This window comes from Sebastes umbrosus, chromosome 10 (genome assembly GCF_015220745.1).
Source record: "Sebastes umbrosus isolate fSebUmb1 chromosome 10, fSebUmb1.pri, whole genome shotgun sequence".
Lineage (NCBI taxonomy): Eukaryota > Metazoa > Chordata > Actinopteri > Perciformes > Sebastidae > Sebastes > Sebastes umbrosus.
Genome location: NC_051278.1, coordinates 14897426 through 14922867, shown reverse-complemented (window position 1 = coordinate 14922867; position 25442 = coordinate 14897426). Strand labels below are relative to the sequence as shown.

At 42.5% G+C, this 25442-nt stretch overlaps 1 protein-coding gene across 8 annotated transcripts; it reads left to right on the top strand.

Moving 5' to 3' along the window:
- Positions 1-1950: 1950 nt before the first annotated feature.
- On the top strand, positions 1951-25213 carry vit (vitrin). 8 transcript variants are annotated; one of them, XM_037783019.1, is made up of 23 exons: positions 1951-2172; positions 7739-7830; positions 8032-8097; positions 9142-9298; positions 9383-9516; positions 9602-9679; positions 10951-11154; positions 11788-11814; positions 13169-13207; positions 13291-13341; positions 13647-13709; positions 14183-14245; positions 16184-16258; positions 18439-18504; positions 18952-19014; positions 19575-19637; positions 19906-19953; positions 20554-20619; positions 21429-21576; positions 21661-21764; positions 22652-22878; positions 22959-23472; positions 23722-25213. In XM_037783019.1, exons 2-23 carry the CDS (start codon positions 7797-7799, stop codon positions 23898-23900), a joined length of 2469 nt encoding a protein of 822 aa, XP_037638947.1. In that variant the 5' UTR covers positions 1951-2172; positions 7739-7796; the 3' UTR covers positions 23901-25213. The 8 variants fall into 8 exon arrangements, with proteins under 8 accessions (XP_037638947.1, XP_037638949.1, XP_037638948.1 ...); XM_037783021.1 differs by lacking the exon at positions 18439-18504 and having other exon boundaries at positions 23722-23900; XM_037783020.1 differs by lacking the exon at positions 18952-19014 and having other exon boundaries at positions 23722-23900.
- Positions 25214-25442: the final 229 nt, after the last annotated feature.

Sequence of the window (25442 nt, the reverse complement as noted above, 5' to 3'; positions counted from 1 at the left end):
AGTGGATGTCACTTGAAGTGTCTGTTTCTCAAAAAGGTGTTGATTGGTTTACTTGGTGGAGGAGGAGCGATTACTCAGGTGAGAGTTTAACACACTGCTCTCAGTTGGTTTATTTCTCAGTCAGATGATGGGATGTTGCAGAACAGATGACCAGAACCATCGTTCGGTTTCCCTCCGATGCATAACAGAAAATATGCAGCTTAAAGGGTAACTTTGGTATTTTTCTACCTCAGCATTATTTTCCCATGTTTTCGTGTTTAAGGTACAACATCTTTTGAAATTGGTCCAGTATTGAGGGATAACCAAGCGGCAACCTCCGGTGCTGAGAAGGGCCAAAAATTGCAGTTCTTTGAATGGCCACTTGAGACTGGCTCCAAAAGGGAGTCAACTCACCCATTTCAATTATATTAAGGCTTAAACCGCTGTCTGCTCTGCTGCTCCACCTCTTTGCCCATTTTTGGATTAGTCGGGAGTTAGGCTGTGTCGTCATTACCAAGATGGCGACAGACGGAGTCACCCAAAGGTGACGTCACGGAGACTACGTCCATATTTCAAACCATCCGCTGTAACCGGCAGCCACAAAACGATTGCGAGGACAAAAAGAGCAATAATGTGGGCGTCAATGTAACGTTACGTCCACTAAAAGTGCTTGTTTTTGCCACTGACAGGCTCAGATTGTTAGTATAAGTGTCTGACAGCATTATGGAAAGGACCTTACAGAAAAATAAAACGTTTTTCTTTCCTTTCGCTTGATCCGCTCTGTTTTTTTATTGTGTCCAAGTCCCGCTCAAGGAGAAGTCTCGTTGTGAAACCTGAATATCGGGCAGTAACAGGTCCAACTCTTTACAGCATCCTTCCATCCTTTCTCTTTGGGCATCGATATGGTCGCAGCAACCACAGGAACATCATCAGTCTGACGTGCAGCAGCTCATTCACAGGAGCTCTTCATCCGTATACTCTGGTTCAAATAAATACAGGCGACCATTAAATTCAAAGACCTCATCCACATTGTCGAAATCGTCCAAATAGTCGGCCATGACAAAATCTTTTAGATAAACCGCTTTCTGTCCTTCGATATCAAACTCTGCCTGGCTTGAACCTACCACTTAAATTTCCACCGTCTTCCGGTAACATGGCACATCGCGAGATTTCAGAGGATACATCTCCTTGAGTGAGACTCTTTTCATAATGATAACAATCTGAGCCTGTCATGGCGAAAACAAACACTTTTTGTGAACGTATACATTGACGGTGCCATCTTGCCCTGATAGGATTAGGATTCTGGCTCAATACTGGAACAATTTCAGAAATTGTTTTCTGTAGATGTGACTGGCTGGAGCATTTCAAGTTGACTCCGGGGGATAATGCGAGCGCTGCTTTTGCCTTTTTGTGTTGTTGTTTTTTTCCTCCTTTAAACTGTATCCTCTCCCATCCAACCTGTCACTGAGGGGAGCAGCACTGCTCACATTGTCAATTTTTTGAGGGTGGCTGGGATTCAGTTTGTTTATGTGCTATTAAGTTATAAAAAGCACAAATAGAATTAATAAATAAAATTCAGTAAAACACTGTTTGCTTAATTAATATATATATATATACATATATTCTGTACATAAATAGGAAATACAAAACCCATTTAAAACAATTAAGCAAACGGTGTTTTACTGAATTTTATTTATTAATTCTATTTGTGCTTTTTCCAAAAACATGGGAAAATAGTGTCCAGGTTGAAAAATACCAAAGTTACCCTTGTGCCAATATAAAGCAAATCCATTCCTTGGGCATGCTAAAACTATGAATATGTATGTGTGTTGGCTTCTTCTGCTCTAAAAATAACATGTCAAAGAAACAAAAGGATGCTTGCACACTGCTGTGCTGCTGCAGGGTGCCAGGTCTGTGCAACCACCCCTGAGGGCTCCAGGGTTCTACTGATCTTCTTCTGCCTGGGTGAAGAAGAGCTGGGTGCCTGAAGTGGGACGGGCAAAGAGGGGGAACTCTGGCCCCGTCTCGTTTCTCCACTTCTAATGAGCGCTCCGGTCATGCAGGAGTAAAAGTCCAGGTGGAACAGTTCAGCGTCTTGCACACTCGCTTGCAATGAAAGAGTAAGGATTCTGGTGGAAACTGCGCAGGGAATTACTTTATTTTAACGCCTGGAGGACTATTTTACCTTCTCAGGTAAGTTTACCTTCATTGCTTTACAGAGATGAGGATTTTGAAGCAGCTCCACATATGAACTGCTGCTGCGTGGCGTGAATGACTTATCCACGTTATATTTAAATGGTGCGTAATTGCGCATAATTGATGTCCAAAGTGTCCAAGCACATTTGATAATCAGGTCTGTAATGAATTTTAACCAACACTATATACGCGAGGTTTTTACTTTTTATTAACTTTTTTTGCAATTTATGACTAGTTCATTTAAGCTTGTGAGATTTTGACAGGCTGCCCAAATAAGCTGCAGTGTTTGTTTTACTGACTGTTTATTTTTCTTAATGTTTCCTTTTTCTAGTAAACACCCCCCTTCCTCCTTCCTAAAGGGAGGTTTTTTAGCTGAATGAATTCAGCCATGTCATGATCATTCATACTGTATAGCCTCGAGCCTCTCAATGCTGATTATAAAAAAATGATCTGTGGGAAATGTTCCAGCTTTTTATTTATTTATATTTCTATCCACCTTTATTTTGACTGTTTTTGCCAGTGTAATAATAATCAGCAAACCTGAGAAGTGAATTCTTCAGCTTTTTATTTCTTGCACATTATGTTTGACATTTCTGAGTTTTCTTTCTGACATTTCTTTGTGGAGCCTGATCAAGCACAGGTGGTCTCTCTATACAATATGTCCAGTAGCAGGCTGCAGGCTCTGGCTTGCACTCAAGCCGGTGCCAAGAATTAAAGTAATTCAGCCTGTTCTGTGCTTGATAAACAAATACTGTCCCAGCCGCAGCTCAAAATACACCAGAAATGACCTTGTAGAGACATGTTGGCTTTCCTGTGTGTCTGATCTCTCCTATGGTTCTTTACTTGGCTTGTTGCTACAACACTTGGCACATCTAACATGCTTACAGTACATTTTTGACACCTGTGAATGCTGGGATTTAACACTCCCTGGCACTGGGTGTGTGTAAATACTGTCTCACTGCAGACACACCATCACTCAGGAACACTGAGTAGTTCTACAGGGGCATGAATCATGATACTCAAATAAGCCCCAGTCCCCTTTGGTGCTCACCCATCGTCGCATTTACACTGAGTGGCCACCCCAGACAAGGAATGTGGGTGCTGCTGAGATGGAGGAAGATTAAAATACAGTCCTTGTGGTTTGGCACGAAGCTGCATGGCCCTAAAGTTCACCATTACTGATGGAAAAGCTGGAAATGATGACATTTTCAGTGCATTATCAGTGCTTATCAAAAAAAAGACTGTGGTGCATCATCCACAGTTGTGTGGTCTTTCCAGAACCCATTGTGTGCTGGCCTCCTGTTTGCATTATAGCCACCACATACCTGTAACACTCCTGCCAGGTGTGATTTTTCATCCTGCATTATCAGATTTCTGGCGCTTATGCATCAAACATCACCGCAAATGTGCCTTGCACATTTCACTCACTGCAACAGCAGACCAATAGTCTTTGCACAAAACTGCTTGGCCTTGTAATCTTAGTTAAGGTTGTTTTGTGCATGTAATCCACATTGTAGTGAGACTGTTCCTCTGAATTGAATTGCACTTTAATTCCTCAAACTATGTGACCTGTCTGAGCTGCTGGGTTTGAAAGTGACTGAGGCCTCTTTCATCTTTTGCAGTGGCTGTGAAAATCCACTTTGCTCATTTTTTTTTTTTGCACAGTTTCTTGAGAGTTTGTTTGATTTGTGTCCCCCACCCAGCAGAAATGAGATGCAGGAGATGCTCAGTTTAGTGAAAAATAAAGCATGCTGGCACTGCAGAGGCCAGGTGAAACTGTGCTGTAGGTACAACTCATGCCTTATCTGAAGTTGAACACAGGTGTATGCATAGAACACCTACACAGTAACCCACCCGGTTTGTGATTTATGGTGGTGGTAAGTGGTGAGCCTGAAAGCCTGAAAGCCCTCACACACAGTGGCCGTCTCCAAAGCTATCTGAGCGTGTGATAAGTTATCCCAGATCTTTGGTCTCTGTTTTGTTTATTTTTTATCCTTTAGTTGAATGTGTGTGTGTGTGTCTCTGCAAAGTCCCCTCAGGATCTATTATCTACTGTACAGGAAACTCCCTACAGTGTTTGTCAAAGGATATCATTTGCCCCACGTTTCACTGCTTTGAGAAGGAGGCATTTAGAGGCTCACACTGACAACACAAATTAAGAGGTCTGAAATTATTGTCATTTTTTGCACATTTAATTTTGTCCAACAATGATGTCATGCCTCTCTTAAAGGACTCTACAGAAGAACACTGAGCGAAGGCTTCTTTTGTGCGCTGAAAAGTTGCTCTACATCAGGGGAACTTCACAGCTTAGATTTCCTCGCAGGTGTATGACAGATCAGTTTTGTAGTTTCCATTATCCGGTGAAGCGTGCTTACTCACCTCTCATGTGCTGCAGGTCGGTCTCCTGTACTGTAGATGTACATATCTGTCCCGGCTTGTTCCCTGCCTCAGATTTCTTCCCCCGCGAGGACAAATTGTAGTCCTGAATGTGTAGCAGAGATCCATCTGCCTGTCAAAGCACAACACTGTGGAAAAATCATGTCAGTGCTCATGAATGTCAGATAAAAATGCAGAGCTGCATTAGGGGAAGTCCTATCACTGCCAACCTTAACATGATATGTCATGTTTGTGGGGTTTATTCACTCTATAAAATACCATCATTAGACGAGAAATCATGCACATCGCTACACAACAAGCACCTCATGCATACTTTATGTAAAAGCTGCAATAGAGAACTGTGCATGGAAATGGTTCAACACATGAAAGTGCATCTCTTTACGGATGGATAGACACATCACCGCAGATATGGGACAGAAGTTACTGCATAGATATTAAACAGTGTTTCTATATCTATGTGTTACTGTCTGTTCTTCGCCGTCCAGTCTAGACGAGTTACATTTATACATTTTTTTCTAAGGGAAAAGTTCGACAGCATCTTTAGCTAACACTGGTAGCATGCTAGTTGTGTAACACAGAGTGCATCCATAGTGGTTCATACGTCTTTTCACAAAATAGTTCACATAACTGCTAAATATGCCGTCAAATTAAAAAATTGTATAGATAGAGCTGTATTACATGAATCAACCAGTTATTAATTCGCTAATTCCACATAGTGGTACACAGTGCATACGGTCTGTCCGTAATAAACCGCAAAGTAAAACGTTTTCAACGTACTCAAGGCAAATTATAGGCCAAAAAAAACAAACACTTCTGAGATCATGGAGGTTCCCACAGGAATAAATTAACTTCCGGTTAACTCGCATACGTACACAGCGCTTTGTGAAAACGAAGCGAAAAAAATCCACCTCCAAGCGCCTTTTAAAAAGGGTCGGAAAAAGTTTTTTAATCCGTCGAATCACCAACGTGTAAAAACAACAGGTTGTGGTTTTATGGGGGGGTTATGTGCCGGATCATTTCTTGGCTAGGCACGGTGAATTCCTGGGTGTGGTCACCGCGAGGTTGCCAGGCAACCTGCAGAGACTGCCAAGTGATAGTCCTGCACATAACTTCCATTAAAACCACAACATGCTGCTTTACACTTCGGTTGGCGTATGAATTAAACAAAGAAAATATAAAGTGTTAATTAGTGAGCTTTAGAGGAGCTGGTTGGCCAATTTTGTTACCTTCGGACAGTCATGTCTAGAAGGTAACCCACAAATTGCAAAAACTTGCAAAAAACTCTCGCGAGACTCGCTGCCCAATGACTTATCCTAATCTTAACTATTCAAGGTCAATGCCTAACCCAGTGGGCTCCCTCCGGGTCTGAGAAGCGAAGCCAATGCTGAAGTGCCTTAAACTTGCATTCTTTCTAATAGCCAGCAGGGGGCGACTCCTCTGGTTGCAAAAAGAAGTCTGATTGTATAGAAGTCTATGAGAAAATGACCCTACTTCTCCTACTTGATTTATTACCTCAGTAAACATTGTAAACATGAGTTTATGGTCTCAATCATTAGTTTCAAGTCTTCTTCAATACAGCGTGATGTTCATTTAGTAAATTATGTAAATTATGGTCCCATTTAGAGTCAAATAGACAAAGCAGAGTATGCTTTAGGACGGGGCTACCTTGTGATTAACAGGTCACTACGACGGCGTTGTCTGGTCTGGGAGTTGTCCATGGTTTCGTCTTAAAACTTCGAGCTTAGAGTTCATGATGATCAAGTTAATTATAACCTTTTTGGTTGCCTAAACATTTCTTATTCAGCGTTCAGTTCGTGTCACTTCTGGTTGCAAAAAACAACAACATGGTGACGGCCAAAATGCCGAACTCGAGGCTTCAGAATGGCAGTCCAAAAAGCCTATTACTTATTGCCATTTCTTTTTTAAAACCCTATTCATACTTACACACATTCATACCTGACAACTCACTGGAGCAGTTTGAGGTTAAAGGCCTTGCTCAAGGGCACCTCAGTAGTTGTATTAAGGTAGGGACTCTCCCCTCCCAGATTTATCCTCCTGGGATCCAATCGGTGATCTCCTAGTCACAGATCTGAAAAGACAGCAGGTGTATTTTTACATTGCGTTTTCAATAGTACTACTTCATTTTTCTAATATGCACAGTCTGAACTGGGTCACATCTGACCCCACCTCAGAGGTCGCTGTATGATCACATGTTCCCGCTTGATCAGATTGAACCAGCTGGCGTGTGGCGGCAGTGACAGACGTGACGCCGCCCTCGTGGGAGGTACAGCAGCATTCCTCTGTTAACAGGGAGGCCTCAGTCATCACCTCCCCGGTAAAGAGCTCCATCCCACCGCCTCGGTGCGGAGCAGCGGATAGCTTTTCATCTTCCAGCCAGTGTCTGACTGTCTCTGGCCGTCTGTCTTATTTCAGACTTTGCTGTCATAGCGCTATCATTACTACAACAGACCAGGAATGACGTCTTGACCCACTTCTCTTCTTGTTCACACAGACTTCCACTTTGATATATAACTTTTGAATCAGAATGACAGACAGAGAGAAATGTTCTTTGTCTACTGTAAACAGACTGTATTTTAAACTGGGATCCAGCGTGATGTGGTTTTTCGTGTCAAACAAAGGCGCCATGTGATTGAACACAGTTCCCCATTCCTTACACATTAAATTGTGTCTGTGTGTGCTCTCTAATTGAGTCTGACTCCATAGATAGAGGGAGGGCTATTACATGTTGTTTTGTCTCAGCCCAGATGTTCGCTGCGGAGCTTCTGATTGGCAAATACTTTCAGCCTTTTGTAACCCAATAATTGGAACAAGAAACAATGAGCTATGCTGAAATACAATCTGTGTTTGATCTGACTGATCTTAGAAGAAGGTGTGAGTTACAATAAATGTTTTCAAAATGTTAAATTGGCCACATTAGGTGAGTCAGCTCTGCGTTACAGTCCACAGTCTGTCTGCTATTTATCCAAAAATCTCTGGAAAGTGTAAATCGGTGGCACAAGTTGACTCTGTCTTGTTTCCAGCTGACACTACAACACTCACAAATGTTGAGAAAAGTTTCCAAAGTTACTTTCAGTGAGTAAGCGGGAAGCGGGAAATGGGTTTTCAGAGGATGACAGTGAAACTCTGCTGCTTGTCTTCCCTCTAGGGTTGGGAGGTTAGACGAGGACACCTGGCTGACCTGCTGAACCAGCACACCACCCATCATGATCAGAGCATCGCTCACTGCCATCTGCTTCGGTGAGCAACTCGCCTGTCTCTCTGCAGGCGTACGCTGACTTTACATATATCATCCTCCACTAAAAATACTCTTATTCTGCACATTCTCACCATCAAACAGCAGCATCCTCTTTCATAGAGGTCTTGTGTGTACAGTAAACACACCGATGATTATGTTACTTTGTCTGCTATGATGTGAAACTCCCTCTGCTTCACCCGCAGCGCTCCTCCTGTCCTGTGCTTGCTGGGCCAAGCCTAACGGATCAAAGAACAAGAAACCAAAGCAAGGTAGACATCATCAACAAGCAAGCCTGTAATCTCCAGTCAGTCACAGTGTTATTGTCTCCACTGCTCTGTCTCTTTTAATTCACTTACAAAAATATAGAATCACTTCATTATGTAAAAGTTTTCTATATTTATTTATAGGCTGGATAGAGAAAAACAGATCTTATGATGTAAATAAATCCTTGGTAGCATTGATTTGCTACATGCATGCTGAAGTGTAAGTCATTGGAATAAGTGCTGCAACTAACAATTATTGTTATTATTTTGCCCATTATTTTCTTGATCAATCAATTAATCATTTGATTCATAAAATTCCCATCATGATTTCCAAAAGTGATGTCATTAATTGCAAATTAATCGCATATTTTTTATCTGTTCAAAATGTACCTTAAAGGGAGATTTGTCAAGTATTTAATACTCTTATCAACATGGGAGTGGGAAAATATGCTTGTTTTATGCAAACATATTCATATATTTACATAAAACAATGAGAAATATTGTCCAGAAACCCTCACAGGTACTGCATTTAGCATAAAAAAATATGCTCAGATCATAACATGGAAAACTGCAGCCCAACAGGCAACAACAGCTGTCAGTGTGTCAGTGTGCTGACTTGACTATGACTTGCCCCAAACTGCATGACATTATCATAAAGTGGGCATGTCTGTAAAGGGGAGACTCGTGGGTACCCATAGAACCCATTTACATTCACATATCTTGAGGTCAGAGGTCAAGATACGCCTTTGAAAATTTCAGTTTTTCCTCACCAAAATTTGGCGTAAGTTTGGAGCGTTATTTAGCCTCCTTCCCGACAAACTAGTATGACATATAACATTATCGCGTTAACTTTGACAGCCCTAATTTTTTTATTTAAAAACAAAACATTGTAACTTATGCTAGTTGTAGTAGTAGTATTTATCTATCTATCTATCTATCTATCTATCTATCTATCTATTCATCATGTAACTTCAACATCTAAAAAACCCTCTTGACCTGTCTAATATCCTGTCTTCAACCATCTTGCTCTACTTCTTCTTCCCTCCACAGTCGTTCCAGCCATCGAGTGTGATGTCAGAGCAGGAAAGATCAATCTCCCAGAGTTCATAGCCAAATGTCCTGCACACTGTAAGGAGACAAAGCAGCAGGTCTATGGGACAGGCGTGTTCGCCTCCATCTCCAGCATCTGCAACGCAGCCATCCACAGGTTAACAGTGGAGAGATGAATGTCAAATAAAGCTCATGTGAGAGCTTTTAACAGTAAATCTGATGATACACTTTGTGTCCACAGCGGCATCATCACCAACACAGGAGGGAAGGTGATAGTCAAGAAGATGGCCGGGCAGAACATCTACAAAGGCAGTAACTCTAATGGCGTGCGCTCTCTGTCTCTACCTAAGTGGAGGGAGTCGTTCGTCGTCTCAGGTATTAAAGATGAAGTAAACAATGTCAAACACAGTTCTGCAGAGTTTTAGCCTTCCAGCCAACAGCTGGCTCTGTTGTGTTTCAGTGGGGAAGCCCAAGAAAGGAATGATCTACCCGTCTACTCTGGACTACGTCCCTTCAAGACCAACCTATGTGAAAACAAGTGAGAGGAGGGTTATTTTACATTTGCATCATGCATCTTTTACGGGACCCAGAAAGCAATGATTTGGTGATTTGTAATTCAAAAACATTTCTAGACGTGGGATCAAAGTAGGGGTTATCGCGATATACTGGTATTGATGCTAACCGTGATACTTAAAACAGTAATTACTGATATTGTGTTAGTAATGCGCATACGATAATATCATGTGAATAACCCATCGTGATTAATCGCAAATTAATCGCACATTTTTTATCTGTCCAAAATGTACCTTAAAGGGAGATTTGTCAAATTTTTACTTATCAACATGGGAGTGGGCAAATATACTTGCTTTATGCAAATGTACTGTATGTAAATATTTATTATTGGAAATCCATTAACAACACAAAACAGTGACCTAAAATCATTACATGGCAAACTGAAGCCCAACAGGCAACAACAGCTGTCAGTGTGTCAGTGTGCTGACTTGACTATGTCTTGCCCCAAACTGCATGTGATTATCATAAAGTGGGCATGTCTGTAAAGGGGAGACTCGTGGCTACCCAAAGAACCCATTTACATTAATATATCTTGAGGTCAGAGGTCAAGGGACTCCTTTAAAAATGGCCATGTCAGTTTTTCGTCGCCTTATTTAGCGTTCCCCCCGACAAGCTGGCATAACATGGTTGGTACCACTGGATTCCTTAGGCTTTGTAGTTCCATATGATAGTTTTATATTCTAGTTTCTAGCTTTAAAACTAAGCCCGCTACAACCTCCGAAAGATCGATTGAGTTAATGTGTTAAAGAAATTAGTGGCGCTAAAACAAATTTGCATTAACACGTTATTTATCGCGTTAACTTTGACAGCCCTAGTTTTTAGATGTCTAGACTACATATAACTGTTAATTCAACAGTGTTTTCATTCACTATATTTTAGCACATAGTTAGGACCTTTTTCACATTAACATATAGTTATTGAAATGCTGTTGAAACAAAGGTTAAATGTAAAGTAGACATTTAGAAGCTTTCACTTTCCAACCAACTTTTGCCCAGTTTTAACCCAGACATCTAGACATCAGTGCGCTCTGGGGACGAAAGGTTACTACGAACACAGACGTCCCTACGCTTGAGTCTGGCATGTTGAACTTCGCTCAGGTTGAACGAGGAGTCGGAGCGCTGCAGTCTGGTGAAGAATGTCAAGAATGCATTACAACACAGCAGTTTACTGTTGACGCTCTTCCTCCCCGTCCATCCGTCTTGTACACGTCCGCCTTAATCTGTCGTCTCCTGTCAGGTCAAAAGGAGGCCAAAACGCCTGCGGTCACCACAGCGCTGCCTACGACAACAACACCTGAACCCACCACGACTACAACACCTGAACCCACCACGACCACAACCACCACCACACTGGCTCCCACCACCACCCCCACCACTACACCTCCACCAGCGCCCACTACTGCCAAGCCTCGAGCTGCTGTCCATAAAGTCAGGGATGCAGGTGATTTAAACACACTTGAATCATTTTTGCACACATAGACGTACAAAAAGCTATTTCCTCTAAATCAATGGATCCATGTATGTTATGTGCAGGATTATGTATTTACTTGGATGCAGCAGGACGCTGTTAATGATCCAATAATACCGATCCACACAACAGATCCACAGCAGCCAGTGTGCCGCCTATAGCTGAACTAACATTAGCAGCTTGTAACTAGAATTGCTGTTTGCCAGAACAAGCTTTCATTTGTGTGAAACTGAGTGATGAAGACGAATGATTGCAGCTGGTAATTACAAGTCACAACTGCAATTATGACAAATTACAGCTGGTCTGTGATGAAGTTAGTACGCTGCGGCTCAGTTGCTTCACTGACTTCACCGTACACTTGATCACCAGACCTTTCATCGCTCTTAATAAATGAAAACATTATCAGACGGTAATCACTGTGAGTCATCTGCCCTGTTTTTGGATGGAAATACGGCTACAGTGAGTAGACAATGCTGCAATATCTTAAGGTATGTGTGTAAATGAGATGGGCGGCGGGCCAGACAACCGTCTCTCTCCTTCATTTTCTGTAACATTATCTCTCTCCTCTCTCCATGTTGGCGCCCCATTTGTCTTTCTTCTATCTAGGCAGCAGTCACCCATACCTTGCCTCAAGTAAGTGAAGCAAAGCAAAGAGGGGTCAACAGTGTTTTTTTTGGGTGGCATGAGGGGATGCGGGGCTTTACACTGAGATGTATGCAGGAATATTTATTTACATCAAGCATGGGATGTTAGAGTTACATCAGTCCTACGGGAATAGTGTGCATCAGGGTTAATTGTGCATTTTCTATTAAAGGAACAGTGTGTATGATTTCTGGGGATCTATTAGTAGAAATGGAATATAATATTCATAACTATGTTTTCTTTAGTGTATAATCACCTGAAACTAAGAATCGTTGTGTTTTTGTTGGCTTAGAATGAGCCCTTCATATCTACATAGGGAGTGGACCCTCTTCACAGAGTCCTCCATCTAGCTCCGCCATGTTTCTACAGTAGCCCAAAACAGACAAAGCAAACACTGGCTCTAGAGAGAGCCTTTCTCGTTTTTACGTTACCTGAAGGTCACCGTAGTTCTCTGACACGCTTGTTAAACTGCGGTAATGTGAGCTGCAGAGTACAAAACTGTGGTCCCGCCAGTCGCTGTATGACCAGCCCAGTTGCACAGCAGTTTGTGAAATATCCCCGAAATGTAACGTATTGATTCGTGTACATAGACATATACGAATTTCATATTTTTTTTCATGATGGTCAGCATGAAATTAATTTGTATGTAATCCACGTAATTGTGGACCAGGAAGAGCAGAGAGCGGCGAATGCCATGTTGGGAGGAGGTCAGATGGATGGGTGGGTCCAAAAACACAGGACTTTTGCCCAGGAGACCGGTGTTCGTGTCCAGTGTGAAAACAAAAGTGGAAGTTGATTTATTTATTTGTCACATAACTTCCATACTTAAGTTACAGCATTTCTGGAGATATTCTAACCCAAACCGCGATCTTTCCTTAACCTAACTAAGTAGTTTTATTTTGAAAAGACTGGAGCAGAAATTGACACATGCATCACGTGTTGCTGGACATTCGTAGGAAAACGCTTGTTGAAAGTCGTGCTGAGCATTAGGAGAAAAAAAAGGGAAATCGTGTCTCTGTACACTAATCAAATAGATACAATTTTGTGACTATTTCACAAACTGCTGTGAGACTGTGTTGGTCTGACGGATGACCTCTGAGCGAGGCGAACGGCGTTACCACGGTTTTGCAGTCTTGGAAAGGGAGGAGTGAGCAGAGAGGAACTCAGTTGGTTGCAATCTGCAACCACGCCGCTAGATGCCACCGAATCCTACACACTGTACCTTTAAGCCCAAAACTTAAAACACTGCGGCCATGACCCAGGTTATTGGTTTATACTAAATCCAAAACTACGATGTATTTACATTACGATTTGTCACATTTTGTTATCCTCAACACTGGGATAGGAGGGTCACAAAATGGTCAAGGAAAGAGTCCCAGTCAAGGTACGTCAATAATCTCTCTGATTCTGCAGCTCTTGGAAAGTCCTTTGATAACAATTTAACTAAACCGTGACATTTCTTCAAAGTAATCAGAGGAAGTGGCTATCCGAGTAGATTCCCACAACGTGCCAGTGCAGGTAAACCAAGCTTTAAGTGTCTTTTTTTTCATTCTACCTTAACCAGAGATTGTCTCAATCTTTCTTTTGTACTGATATATGTAAACTCTGCATGGCATCTCTGTTCTGTAAGTGCACAGCTGCTTTAAAAGACTTTCACTCGTCCTCTAACAGGGCCAGACCAGATTGTTCTGGATAAGCCCAACTTCTGTTCTGTTGTCTTTCAAGTGAAATACCACTAAATCTTTAACCCCGTGATTTTCAGTTCAGATGAATGTTATTTTACTTTGTCTCGTAATACGTTTGTCTCCCAATCTTGGTCCCAGGTCTGCGCAGACCAGAGGCAGGGTCAGTCATCAGGAGACAACCATCCTCTCCAGTCGGCCCAGGTCAGCCTCCTCATTAACACACACACACGGTAACAAAAAGGTAGACGTGGTGGGACTGACGGGGAATGTAGGTCAAGGGCAGCCGAGGGGACAGATGTCTTTGTTGGAACAAGAATCCAGAAGTCTGACCCCTTGTGTCCACACCCATAAGCCCCTGTGATCTTCACCCCGGGGTCACCGCTAATCCACTCCATCAAGCATCTCAGCCTACATTCCTTTCACGATAACCGCTGTTCTCTGTCATCAGGCACATCCTCTTATTCCTGTTTTCATTCCCCGAGATGAAAACAAAGCTTGTAAACATGCCCAGCATATATCCTTTTGTTTTTTGATATCATGCTGCGGAGAGAACTTCACTCAAAGTGAAACAGCTGGGCTGCATTTGTGGATGGAGCCCCCCGAACTGAAGCTCTCCTCTTCCCCCTCCTTTTCCTCTCTCATTCTATCTGCCTGTTTCTCATTGCTACAAACAGCTTTTAACAGGGTTCAGCCGGCTCCACCCGATCGGACTCCAATCGTGAGCCAGTCAAACCCTGGTAAGTATCTCCAGACCCTGAGCGGGAGTTCCCAAACTGCACTAGCACTGACGCAGAGAAGTAGACAGGTCTGATCAAACAGGGGAACAACTAGGGCAATAAAACCCTGAAATTGTTTTTAAAGCAGCTGTAATGTTTACCCTCTGTGGGATGCTGTGGTTCAATGCGTGGCCAGTCCCCAGATAAACATTCTTTCACTGAACCCAACATGAGCGGTGAGCGTCAGAGATGAGCGACGATGTGCTATCATCGTCCTGAATTCATCTTGCGGCGTATCTCCGCTATCCTGAGACAGCACCAATCTCTCAACTCTGTCTTTTAGATAAGACCACGATGAGTGACGCGCTCTGTCAGTACTGTAATCACATCTTATGATAGATCACATCTGGCCTGGCCTCTTGTAAAATGCTTGCAGAGAGAGAGAGAGAGATGAAAGCAGCAGCACCAAGTGTCTCCCGGTGCTGCTCCCAGAGAGACGTATGACTCGATCTTCAGCAGCGCTGCAGGATCTGGGTCCTCTCTCCAGCCTGTCAAGAATAGAAAGCAGCTCTCGCCATTCAAACCACGCTAGATTTGGCTCGCTGAAGAATGCGCTTCTGTTTTTGCTTCTGTGGAATGCAAAAACCATATATCCCTAAAATTAGACAGAGTTATATCCGTTTAAACTTTAAATGATGGGTGATTGTATGATATGATTTCTAAAATGCAGCGCGAGCTGCTTCAAGCTCGTGCATCATTTATCTGACTGACCAGACAATTCAGATCGGCAGATGCTTTATTGAACCCTTTGGGGAAATTCTTTAAGCTTGAGGTGAGAGGTCAGAGGTGAGGATCAGCTACACGGCAGCGCCCCTGGAGCCGGCAGGGATTCAGTGTCAGTTTCTCAAGGACACTCCAGCAGGCTGGATGCTTGTCGACTTTGGAGTTTATGAGCTGAAGGGTGTCGCTTTGCCACCCGGCTGCCCCCAAACAGATGTTTGAATTTATTGCTCGGCTTTCTGGAAATGTTACGACGCAGTTTAGCCTCGCATTTGTAATGAGATACGCCTGCATGACAACCACAAAAAAAACTTTCTGATTCTGTTCAATGCTCCTGCAAACATATTGCAGACCGAGCTACAACCCAAGGCGATGATCAGTGTCGCCGATCCTACTCTGACCTTCTGGCCGCAGTGACCACTGAAGTGGCGATGATCGGGAGAGTTAAACTCAATCCTTTTAAAGCACCTGTTTCATCAGAAAAAATAACACCACTGTCTGCTGGATAGCGCTGGGCCTTTGACCAGCAGCAGATTAGGCTAATCTCTGCGTCCTACTATCTACACTGTCCCTAGTTTGACACCAACTTTAGAATAATACTCCCACGCTTCGCTTGGCCGCTGGCTGGGCTCTCCCAGCCCGTCCCCGTCAACAAAGGCCCTGCTCTCTGGCCGCCACTGGATGGGAACCTCAGCGCCCAGGCTGTGTGTTTGTGTAAGCTGCCCATCCAACGCGGGGAGGGGTTAACTGAAGTGTGTTGTCATGGCTCAGTCAGCTTAGACAGATGCACTGTTATGATTTTGCTCAGCTGTTTGGGCTTCTAGTGTTCAATCACACTTCGATTAACCTCAAGCCATGCGAGCGTCTTTGCCACGTTACAAGTTCAAACTTTGAGTCTGTGTTGTGATGCCAAGAGCAGCAGGTAGAAAACAGGAAAAATGAGAAACACATTTTCTCAGTGTTGGGCTTCCTCTGCCTCTCTAGAAGGAGTGAGACTAAACTTCACTAAAACAACCTCTAGTCAGCTCAGTCACCATCTGTCTGACTGACTACTGGATGTTTAGTGTGTGAACATCTTGTGCATACCCCCACTAATAACGTGGCAGGTTTAGTGGACGTCACAAGTATGCTCCTCTCGGTGTTTGTCCTGAACACAGCTTTCTAATCTTCCCTGCACAGCTTTTCCCAGAAGGGATTGGGCGACTCCCTCCTTTCCTCGTCCTGATTGGTTCCCTGGGGCTCGACGACCAGCAGGTACCAAATACAAAATAGATCAACCTTCTTCTTCTTTATTCTAATACGAATGTTTTCTTTAATGATCAAACTTACTAAGGTCAGACTGATATGGGTGCACTATTTAAGCTAAATCTAAGCTTTTAATTTATTAACTAAGGATGCACCGATACCGATACCAGATATCAGGCCGATACTGACTCAAATAGCTGGATCGTTTATCAGTGACAATGGGGCCGATCTATTCAATTCAATTCTATGTTTATACACCATATACATTATATACTGGCATTTTAATTCCTGTTTAAGTTTTGGGCAATTTGTTGCTGCATTAAAAAAGTTTACACTTGAATTTCTGATAATTTTGAAGATTTCTTACCAAGTTGCCGGTGTATGATTTATTATTTTAATAATAAATAACAATTTATATCTATGTATTTATTTGTTACATTTTGTTTTACAAAGTTAAAAAACACTGTTTCAAGTCAAGCCTTATGTTGCTTTACACATAAAAGAATGATCCCAGTCACTTCCACACAATGAAGCATACAGCTTATCAATTAAACACTGCTATCGGATCGATACTTGGTAAGCCCAGGTATCGCTATCGGGGATCAGTGCATCCCTGTTATTAATCCAATGACAACTATGTGGCCTTATGAATATAGTGAATTCTCACTTATAGTCAGAGACAATATAGTAAGAGAGTGTCTCGTCTCACAGCCTACTCTATGATGATCAATACAAGAGCAACTTTGAAAGTCAGTTTTGCAATGAAACATCTCATGTTGCAAATAAATGACTGAATCTTATACTGGTCGTTCATGGTCCCAAACACATGATGTATCATACCAGAATAAGGTGTCAAGTGTTTACTGTGGTGACTTTGATTGTATTAACCTCTACTTTAATAGAGTGCTACAGGAATGAGTCCTAAAACCCGGAAATGAGTTAGCACTTCTGGTTCCATCGTCTTTTAAGTTACGTACGAAATTCCCTACTAACACGCTATTTATTACGCTAAAACAGTATGTGAGATTATTTTTTAGTATGTCCGAAACCAATAGTACGCAAATTGCATACTATTTCGGGTGAAGTATTACAGTATACAAACGCTCAACACTACGGTAGTATACATATCCCACAATGCAATGCGGTAGTGATAACAACCTTCATAACAAACGTCGATGGAGAGCTCTGTAACATCAATAACGCTTCAATTCAACTGCAAGTGTAAGATTTCACGTTGCTAGGCGTAATATATATATTTTTAATTAATTCAGGCTTTGATTTTTCACAAATCGTTGTTTTGGTAAAAAAAAAAAAAAAAAGTTGGCATGGTTACCATGGTTATGGTTACGGTCCTCATCGCAAACCGGCAAGGAGGCTCTCAGAAAGTGAAATTTGAAATAAGGTCTGTGGTTAACACAAGCTTAAGAGATTTAACGTTTTTTTCTACGGCATGAAAGTTAATATCCCACTCATGAATTATGAAGCTTTTATATATCTTAAAAAAGGCAGTTGCTAAGAAGTGGCTAAAAGAGACTACAAAACGTCATCACTTCGACTCGTCCACCTTTACAGTCTCGTTGTGTATACTCACGCTCATGCGACCGAGGTGTAGTTCGTTTATAATCTAACGTTAGCTTTTTTACTTCTGGTGATTCACACTTTAAAAATCATAAAAGTGGTGCTCATTTGTGGAGATTATTTTTACGGGAACAAAACGTGTAAGTATCATACACATTTGTTTTCCACAGAGCTGATTTTCTGCAATAATCCAAAACCTAATGGAAAATTCCCATTTGCTTTTAGTCGAGGGAACCAGGCTGATTCTAACTTCCGGTTTGGCCTACAAATTACGTCATCCCTGCAGCACTCTATTAAAACAAGAGTTTTCTGTTCGTGGCTCTGTGAGACTGTACTTAAACCCAGTGGTGCTTCAAGTTAACATTTTCACAACATGGATGTATTAAGAGAGATTCTTCCTCTTATAATATATCCATCTTTCACAGTGACAATGCTAACATGCAGTGTAATGTTTACCATGTTCACCATCTTAGTCTAACAGTTGCTAATTAGCACTAAATTCAAAGTGCAGCAGCAGCAGCAGCAGAGGCAACCATTAGTTTGCGGCAACATTACCTTAAATGTGACCCTTGTAGTTGCTGATGCCTCCACCTTCTCTGCTGTACATTCAGATGTTAGTTATGCAGCTCCAGACTCAGGATACACATGGAGTGAGACGGACACACCTGAGATTACAGGTAAATCAAGGCAGCACAACATGACAGTTTGGTGTGTACTGCCCCCCTTGATAGTGGCAGGTTACTACACCCTTATATCCGTTAATGTTGCATGGGCAAACATGGCATGCTTTGTGTGCGAGGTATCTGCTGACCATGTATGCTTTGAAACGGCTCCATCCGTAAGTACATGCAGTGTGTCTCACAGGATGTTGTCTTTACATGCCATCTGTCTGCCACATGAGAGATTCCTGTGCAGAAAGAAAGAGAAGAGGGCAGGTTTATTGTTTGTGCATGTGAGAGAGAGAGACAATGTGAGTGATAATTCTGCTCAAAGCCGTTGTTTTCACTGGTCTGGGATTGGTTGGGGGGAATATGAGACCAATCACAACCATGGAAATGTGTGCTTTTCCCTCTGAAGTTCATTGCGGGAATACTAATAACGGGTTTCACGCCATCCTCCTCTAGCTCGGGATCACAGGCCTGATATCTCAGAATATGAGCGCTGGTTTTATAACTTTGGACCGTACCGTAAGTGCTTTTCTATTCTATTTACTGGGAACTAACAAGTCTTGGGGTTCAGGTTTTATAATGTCATATATTGTAGATGTTTGCCGATGACATGACCACACTTGTGTTTCTGACACAGGACTAGTTTCATTTCTTTCTTGTTTAATTTTGTGTAAATGTATTCTGACATTAAGCGTATTTCCCAAAATGTTGAACTATACCTTTAAGTACTTAAATCGACAGGAAAACACATTTTGATTTGTTTTTCAGTCTTCACATTAGAAAATACAAACCTCTTACAATATGGCCCATTGACAAGACACAAAAGAGCATGCAAACAGCCCTCACTTTCAGATTACAGGCCGTGTTTCCATCTGTTTGATGACACAGCCGAGCCTCCAAATCTAGAAGGTTCTTGGTTTGGAAAATTGGCCTAGCCATTTCCAGCACGCACCACAAAAAAAAACACCACACACCCAACCAAATGAAACATGGAGCCGATGGGAGCAGGCTGTAACGCCATGGTGTGTTTACATTTGTTTCACATGTGCCACAGTCACTCATGATGTCTTTACTTTTAGTTCCTCGCACCACTGACTCAGATGGCAACCGTAAAGTGCCATTGGATACAACCCATACTAGAGGTGAGCAGGTTACCATGGCTACAAACACCTGTTTGTATCCAGGAAAGCATCAGCTTGGACACATCATATATAAAACAATTTTTCTGGTGAGGTTTTCCTAACTGCTGCTGCTTTAGCTTGCTGATAACGAGTAGAGCTCACAAAAAAAGATGCAGTATTTTAAATTTCATGACAAATAAATCAACCTTTTTGTGTCGCTACCATGGTGAGTGTTATTAATTGCTGCTAAATGTGCTAATGCTGAGCTTGTATGATATCATCTATTCAGTGGAGCCAGTGGATGCCTGGAAGCCAGACGCAAATCTTTATGAATCAGGTGAGATAGTTTGCACTACTCCTTTTTCTGCCCCCCCAACAGAGTCACTTTGCCAGTAAGTCCTCAGTTCGGACTGTAAGTACTAACCAAACCGAGGCTATCTGGGGAAAAGCATCTGGGTTTCTGCTCAGCCTGTAATTGAAGGGATTTGGAGTCAAAGTCGAATGGCATGGTGGTTGCTTGAGGATAAAATCGGTTCCTGTTTGGCATAATTTTTGCCACAACAAATACTGACTAATGTTTGGGAACCCCGGAAAGTGGACAGCTGGAAATGTGCCGTGTCAAATGGAAATCTTACCAAACATATTTAGACAAACCTTTTTTCCGGCTTTGTAGTAAACAAATAAACATATTTCCAACACATGATTAAATTGCCTTAGAGGTTGAAAAGGTAATAATTATTTCCACCATCCCATATAAATGCTGTGTGATTACAAGGGATGAGATTTCTATCATTTTGAGAATGCACATGTCAGTGACTATTAAAGGACACAAAACATCCAGTGAAATGTATGAAAAGTCTTCTTGACAGGTCAAAGCCTAAAGAGCAGATTTTAGAAGAACTCTGCATTAAAGACTTGTGTGTTTCTTGATTTTCAGGCTTCAACGTGAGGGAGCAGGAACCTGTACCCAGAGCACCTGAGCCTGCATCACAGGGAGACCCAAGTATGTCCCTCATACTTCTTTAAAGCACATCAATTATGTTTGATTATTACACCTTTCAAATAATCGCCTAAGATTTTGACCAAACTGGTGAAAATTGGGGCAGCTAAGCATTCATTTCAGTCCCTTCGTCAAAATCCGTGGCGTGCATCTTGGTTTTTTGCAACCAGAATTGACACGACGGTGGAGCTAAGTACAACCGAACGCTGAATAAGACATTTCTGGGCCACCAAAAAGGTTATAATTAACTTTCATGAACTCAAAATTCACTGTGAAAGGGTTAAAGTTGTAAGACGAAAACACAGACAACTCCCAGACCGAACAATGGCGTGATAGCGACCTGTCAATCACAAGGTAACCACGCCCTAAAGCATACCCTGCTTTATGGTCTATTTGACTCTAAATGGGATCATAATTGACTAAATGAACATCATGCTGTATTGAAGAAGACTTGAAACTAGCGATTGAGACCATAAACTCATGTTTACAATGTTTACTGAGGTCATAAATCAAGTGAGAAGTAGGCTCATTTTCTTTAGACTTCTATACAATCAGACTTCTTTTTGCAAACAGAGGAGTCGCCCCCTGCTGGCTATTACAAAGAATGCAAGTTTAAGGCACTTCCACATCGGCTTCACTTTACAGACCCGAAGGTTGCCCAGTGGTTTCAACACCGATTGTCTACCAGTGGTCAGAAACACATTGACTTTTTTGCTACTACTGCTGCAGGGAATCAAAGTTTTTAAATGTCATACATTATGGCTTTAACTAACACATTATTGAGTCTGCTGTGGTGTGTCCTGTGTTTGCAGATTGTAAGGTGGACCTGGTCTTCCTAATGGATGGGAGCTGGAGCATTGGGAAGAGGCGCTTTAAGATCCAGAAGGACTTCCTGGCTGAGGTGGCTCAGGTCATCAACGTGGGTGTGGCTGGACCCATGATGGGCCTCATCCAATACGGGTAACCTCACTGCTCCTGTTGCGTTACTATGGACCATTTTTAGATAAGAAAACATAATACGACTGCTGCTTGTTTTGTCTGAAGGGATGACCCTGTAACAGAGCTCAGTCTGAAGTCTTACACCAACTCCAGAGAGGTGAAGTCCGCCATAGAAAAGGTTACGCAGAAGGGAGGCCTCTCCAATGTAGGTGAGTGACCCACTGTTAGTTGCCAGCTACAGTAAATGCCTACAAACAAGAGTGTGAAAGGGAAAGGGGTTCAATTATCGCATGGTTTACTACCCAGGCACATTTCGACAAGCAAGGATAGAATTAAATCTAAATTTGCAGTGAGACACTGTTAGCTAAATTATAGCCCTGCTCTCTGTAAGCCTTGTTTTTCCTCTGCGCTGACCAAAAAGCTTTTGGTTTTACCACCCCACGGGGGTCAGCTTCCAGAGGGCTGTTTTTCTGCTTTGGTTGGTGCGTCAGCATGATGCATCCACTGCCACATGGGTCTTTATGACTGGCTAAATCTTGCATTCAAGTACAAATAGTGTTGTTTGTGTTCACCCAGAAGTGCTCTCTAATCATACAACAGTGTGAGTGGTTGTAAAAGCTTCCCAACAGAGCCTCTCCTGTTGTGCCACCAAGACAGACTAAATGATAGGATATCACTATTTTCTGTGATTATGTACATTTAAAGCAATGTACCTTATACAAAGACGTGCATTTTTGTACCACAGACTACTATATACGTTTTTTAAATTAGTTTTTGCATACAGTAGGCTTTTTTAGGATATGATTAGTTAGGATATTCATACAGTTTCCATAAATCACTGAATGTACATAACATACTGTACATAATGAACACTTTCAAAAGTAACCTATATATATATTTTGTTTCATTTCATACTGTACAGTTGATGTGTATTTGTATTCATTGGTTGGATAACAACTTTATAAATAGCAGATTGGTTCTACTTTCTCAGCTTCTTATCCTGAATGCATTCCTTCATTTCAACCACAGACTTGTATAGAAAGTGGATGCAGCATCATTTTCACCGTCTCTCTTCTGCCCCCTGGTGCACCGACAGGAAAGGCCCTCTCCTACATCAACAAGCACTACTTCAGTGATGCCAGTGGGAACCGAGGAGGAGCTCCTAACGTGGCCGTGGTGCTGGTGGACGGCTGGCCCACTGACAAGGTGGAGGAGGCGTCTCGGCTCGCTCGGGAGTCTGGCATCAACATATTCTTCGTCACCATCGAGGGCCCCGATGACAATGAGAAACAAAACCTGGTCGAGACCAACTTTGTTGACAAGGTGGAGTATTGTCACACAGGTGTGTGTGTGTGCTTTAAAAAAAAAGCAGTTTGAAACACAGTGTGCCCTTCATCCAACAGGCCGTGTGTCGGACCAACGGCTTCTACTCCCTGCCCGTGTCCAGCTGGTTCGCCCTGAGGAAGGCCGTGCAGCCGCTGGTGAAGAGAGTGTGTGACACAGACCGCCTGTTGTGCAGCAAGACCTGCCTCAACGCCAACGACATCGCCTTCGTCATCGACGGCTCCAGCAGTGTGGGGACTGGCAACTTCCGCACGGTGCTGCAGTTTGTGGCCAACATCACGCGGGAGTTTGAGATCTCTGACACCGACACGCGGGTCGGAGCTGTGCAGTACACCTACGAGCAGAGGCTGGAGTTTGGCTTCGGCCAGTACAACAACAAGGCCGAGCTGCTCAACGCCATCAAACGCGTCAACTACTGGAGCGGCGGGACCAGCACTGGCGCTGCCATCACCTACGCCGCAGAGCAGCTTTTCAGCAAATCCAAACCCAACAAACGCAAGATCATGATCGTCATTACTGACGGGCGCTCTTATGATGACGTCAGGGTGCCTGCACTGGCTGTCCATCGCCAAGGTTAGAGGTCAAGATTTTAGGCAGATAAGATCAAGTCAAGCAGTGATTATTTTCTTGCATTTCTAAAACATTTTCAGACCTCACTGAATAAAATAAAAAATGCATTTTTTTAGCTCCTTAAAGGGAGGAAAAAAGTGCTTTCCTCTGGTGTGTGTCAGTCAACAGCGAGGTGTCACACAGTGTGTGTTTGATTTGACAAACACAAGTGGGGCCCGTGTGTTTAATCTGCTGTCTCTTCCTGTGACCTAGGTGTGATCGCCTACTCCATCGGCATCGCCTGGGCGGCCCAGGACGAGCTGGAGTACATCGCCACAGACCCCGACAAGGAGCACTCCTTCTTCGTGGACGAGTTCGACAACCTCTACAAATTCGTGCCCAAGATCATCCACAACATCTGCCAGGAGTTCAACTCCCAGCCCAGAAACTGAGGACAAACGGGTGGGGGGGTAAGGGGTTTTAACAGAACGCTGATGGTAAATTTACTCACTCTGTTGCCCAGATGGCAGCGCTATATTGGCTGCAGCACCGCCATATTTGAACAGAGAGAGGTTTTGAATTTAGGTGAGTATTATGGGCTTAAAGTAAATCGGCATTCGGTCCCAAATATACAGACGGTGCTAACGGTAAAGGGTTTGCATTCACAGTGACGTACTGACATCTCATGTGCACTGTGGTTGTTCTCTAGTGGTGCCATAAAGAGAACAGAGTATTCCTAAACATTTAATTATCGTACTAATAAGTCATCCTTTGTAAAGGGTTTCTAAGTTGGAACTAGGGGTTTTAAATCATTTACATGCTTTTTCGATCAGTTATAAACCATTGATCAGAACAACATTTGGGTTGTAAAATATCCCCTCCTCTGGCATGGAACGTTTTAGCTTTATAGTTCCCTTTTTAGTTGACCTCAGACCTTATGGAAAAGAGCTGCAAAACATCTGGACCAAAACTAATTTATTAGTAACTTTTCAGTGTTTACTAACTGCATGTTTGATGGATTGAATTTGTGACTACAAGCTTGTAAAAGCATGCGCCATACTGGAGGAGCCAAAGGGATTTTTGGCAACCCAAAGTCCTCAAGTACAAATAACAGAACCTTTACAGAGGGTGCCTTATTAGGAAGTGGTACCAAAATGATTAACACACATAAAGCTACCTTACTGGGATATGGTGCTTGCAGATGTAGATTTAAAGCATGCCTAGCACTTCCTCTTACGGCTTAACATACTTCATAAACTTAATAATATGGTGCTTTTTATACAATTCTCAGTGAAGAGGATATACTTTCTTAGAATTGGTGCATTTTAATCTTCCTAATAGGAGAGATTTGATAGTAGGGACATTGTTAAAGTTCCTCTCAAAGACTATATGGTGCTGATGTTGCTGTTGGTATGAGTGGTAGTTGAAACGAGGCTTATGTGGAAGGCAAATCAACAACAATAAGTGAACTTGTGTGAGGAAAGAGGAGCTTGTATATCTTTGTATAGAGTGATGGCAGATCATAAACGTGCTTCTCTGGAAGGAAAGCAATTCATCTCATCACTCCTGTTTTCTAACAGTGTGGTTGCTTCTAACACTGCAGGCGTTTCTCCGTTTTGTTGAAAGAGTATTTATGATTTTCTTCCTGTTGTGTCCTGTTTGTACATATGCATATTAAAAGCCTTTCGCTAATAATGTTCATAATTGATCAATATTTTTTTTTTTGCAATTTTTAATAAAATAAATAAAATGAAGAGAACTTAAAGTGAGTGTCTTCTGGATTTTTGTTGATCCAATTTGCATCAAAATTGCACTCCTTCTCGGATTCATAACTCGAGTCGAATATGAACACGCGGACGTGATACACACATGTTTAGATTCAGAGTAGCATACCCTTACATACGCTGCATAGACTGGATCAAGAACCAAGTAACCAACAACAGTGGAGCCTGACCGAACAGCTGGAGGATCTAGATTTCACCAATAGTCACAGA

What these genes read in the sequence shown, in the direction of transcription:
- vit (XM_037783019.1), top strand. Translation starts at nt 7,797, where the DNA reads ATGATCAGAGCATCGCTCACTGCCATCTGCTTCG. An exon ending in TGCATCACAGGGAGACCCAA is followed by an intron (nt 20,620 to 21,428) that starts GTATGTCCCTCA and finishes CTGTGTTTGCAG; the next exon opens with ATTGTAAGGTGGACCTGGTC. An exon ending in ACTGGCTGTCCATCGCCAAG is followed by an intron (nt 23,473 to 23,721) that starts GTTAGAGGTCAA and finishes CCTGTGACCTAG; the next exon opens with GTGTGATCGCCTACTCCATC.